At 47.3% G+C, this 3108-nt stretch overlaps 1 protein-coding gene across 1 annotated transcript in view; it reads right to left on the bottom strand.

Annotated features, from left to right (window-relative positions):
- Nucleotides 1-2309, bottom strand: part of POLR2G (RNA polymerase II subunit G) — a 7508-nt gene extending 5199 nt beyond the window's left edge. Inside the window, exons 1-2 of the mRNA XM_015851233.2 lie at nucleotides 2197-2309; nucleotides 59-168 (exon numbers count right to left, since the gene is read on the bottom strand). Of these exons, the coding sequence (XP_015706719.1) occupies nucleotides 59-168; nucleotides 2197-2208 (122 nt within the window). The 5' untranslated portion in view covers nucleotides 2209-2309. The remainder of the gene's footprint in view (nucleotides 1-58; nucleotides 169-2196) is intronic.
- Nucleotides 2310-3108: the final 799 nt, after the last annotated feature.

Raw genomic sequence — 3108 nt, forward strand, 5'->3', positions numbered from 1 at the left:
TTATTTCCGGTCCCCCCCCCGTTATTTCCGGTCCCCCCCCGTTATTTCCGGTGCTCACTTCCCGGTGCAGGTCCCCTCGACCTCAGTGAACAGTTTCTGTTTGACGGTGCTCAGCAAATTGGGCCCGAAGTAACGGGGGTGAAGGAGGATCTCGTGCTCCAGGGAGATCTACGGGTACAATGGGAGTCAATGGGGGTCAATGGGAGTCAATGGGGGTCAATGGGAGTCAATGGGAGTCAATGGGAGACAATGGGAATCAATGGGAGTCAATGGGAGTCAATGGGATATAATGGGAGTCAATGGGAGACAATGGGATATAATGGGAGTCAATGGGAGTCAATTGGAGTCAATGGGGATCAATGGGAGTCAATGGGATATAATGGGATATAATGGGAGTCAATGGGAGTCAATGGGGATCAATGGGAGTCAATGGGAGTCAATGGGAGTCAATGGGATATAATGGGAGTCAATGGGAGTCAATGGGATATAATGGGAGTCAATGGGATTCAATGGGAGTCAATGGGAGTCAATGGGATTCAATGGGATATAATGGGAGTCAATGGGAGTCAATGGGAGTCAATGGGATATAATGGGAGTCAATGGGAGTCAATGGGAGTCAATGGGAGTCAAAGGGATTCAATGGGATTCAATGGGAGTCAATGGGATGTAATGGGATGTAATGGGATATAATGGGAGTCAATGGGATTCAATGGGATTTAATGGGATTTAATGGGGTATAATGGGATTCAATGGGATTCCATGGGATTTAATGGGGTATAATGGGATTCAATGGGATTCCATGGGATTTAATGGGATTTAATGGGATATAATAGGATGTAATGGGATGTAATGGGATATAATGGGATGTAATGGGATATAATGGGGTGTAATGGGATGTAATGGGATATAATCGGATGTAATGGGGTATAATGGGATGTAATGGGATGTAATGGGATGCAATGGGATGCAATGGGATGCAATGGGATGTAATGGGATGTAATGGGATGCAATGGGATGTAGTGGGATGCAATGGGATGTAATGGGATGTAATGGGATGCAATGGGATATAATGGGATCTAATGGGGTGTAATGGGATCTAATGGGATGTAATGGGATATAATGGGATTCAATGGGATTCAATGGGATCTAATGGGATTCAATGGGATATAATGGGATATAATGGGATGTAATGGGATGTAATGGGTCGTAATGGGATGGAATGGGATGTAATGGGATATAATGGGATATAATGGGATGTAATGGGACATAGTGGGATGTAATGGGATGTAATGGGATGTAATGGGATGTAATGGGATGTAATGCGATATAATGGGATGTAATGGGATGTAATGGGATGTAATGGGGTGTAATGGGATGTAATGGGATGTAATGGGATGTAATGGGGTTATATGGGATGTAATGGGGTGTAATGGGATGTAATGGGATGTAATGGGATGTAATGGGATGTAATGGGATGTAATGGGATGTAATGGGATATAATGGGATGTAATGGGATGTAATGGGATATAATGGGGTGTAATGGGATGTAATGGGATGTAATGGGATATAATGGGATATAATGGGGTGTAATGGGATGTAATGGGATGTAATGGGATATTATGGGATGTAATGGGATGTAATGGGATATAATGGGATTCAATGGGATTCAATGGGATATAATGGGATGTAATGGGATATAATCGGATATAATGGGATATAATGGGATATAATGGGATGTAATGGGATTCAAAGGGATTCAATGGGATATAATGGGATACAATGGGATTCAATGGGATGGAATGGCATATAATGGAATTCAATGGGTTTCAATGGGCTCCAATAGGATTCTATGGGCTCTAATAGGATTCAATGGGCTCTAATAGGATTCAATGGGCTCCAATAGGATTCAATGGGCTCTAATAGGATTCAATGGGCTCCAATAGGATTCTATGGGCTCTAATAGGATTCAATGGGCTCCAATAGGATTCTATGGGCTCTAATAGGATTCTATGGGTAGACCAGGCCGCCCTCCTCCTCCCGGTCCCGCCGCCATCTTGCCCCCCCCCCCATTAGTTTCCATTGTTCCCATTCGGGGCCGCTTTGAACTCAGACCCCCCACAACCCCCCGCCCAGGGGTCACTTCCGGTTCCCCCCGTTCACTTCCGGTCCCTTCCGGTTCCTCCCGGTGCCGCTCACGTGATAGAACATCCTCGCGCCGCCGCTCCGCCGCCAAGCCGGAAGTGACAATAAGCCCCGCCCACCAACTCGGCGCTGATTGGTCAAGGCGCCACCCGCGTGATCTCTGCGCGCGCGCAGTGCGCGAAAGGCATAGGCGGGGATAAAGGGAGAGGAAGTGAGCGGTGATTGGCTGAGCGGGAGTGATTGACAGAGCGGACAGCCAGTGACAGCCGGCCACCATTGGGTGCCATTATAAACCACATTGGGGGCCATTAAACCCCATTGGGGGCCATTAAATCCCATTGGGTGCCATTAAGTCCCATTGGGGGCCATTAAGTCCCATTGGGGGCCATTAAATCCCATTGGAGGCCATTAAGTCCCATTGGGGGCCATTAAATCCCATTGGGTGCCATTAAGTCCCATTGGGGGCCATTAAACCCCATTGGGGGCCATTATAAACCACATTGGGGGCCATTAAACCCCATTGGGGGCCATTAAGAGCCATTAGATGCCACTTTGGTGCCAGCAGATGCCATTTATTGCCCCTATAAGCCATTTGGGTGCCATTAAATCCCATTGGGTGCCATTAAATCCCATTGGGTGCCATTAAAGTCCATTAGACGCCATTTATTGACCCTATAAGCCATTTGGGAGCCATTAAATCCCATTGGGGGCCATTAAAGTCCATTAGATGCCATTTATTGACCCCCCCTATTCCAATCCCAGCCCCATTATCAGGTCCAGACCCCCCCTATTCCACTCCATACCCCATTATAAAGACCAGACCCCCCCATTTCCAATCCATACCCCATAATAAAGACCAGATCCCCCCATTTCCACTCCCAGCCCCATTACCAAGACCAGACCCCCCCCAGTTCCAATCCCTGCCCCCTTATCAGGACCCCCTGTATTCCAATCCCAGCCCCATTA

This window comes from Coturnix japonica, unplaced genomic scaffold (genome assembly GCF_001577835.2).
Source record: "Coturnix japonica isolate 7356 unplaced genomic scaffold, Coturnix japonica 2.1 chrUnrandom806, whole genome shotgun sequence".
NCBI classification, from domain to species: Eukaryota; Metazoa; Chordata; class Aves; order Galliformes; family Phasianidae; genus Coturnix; species Coturnix japonica.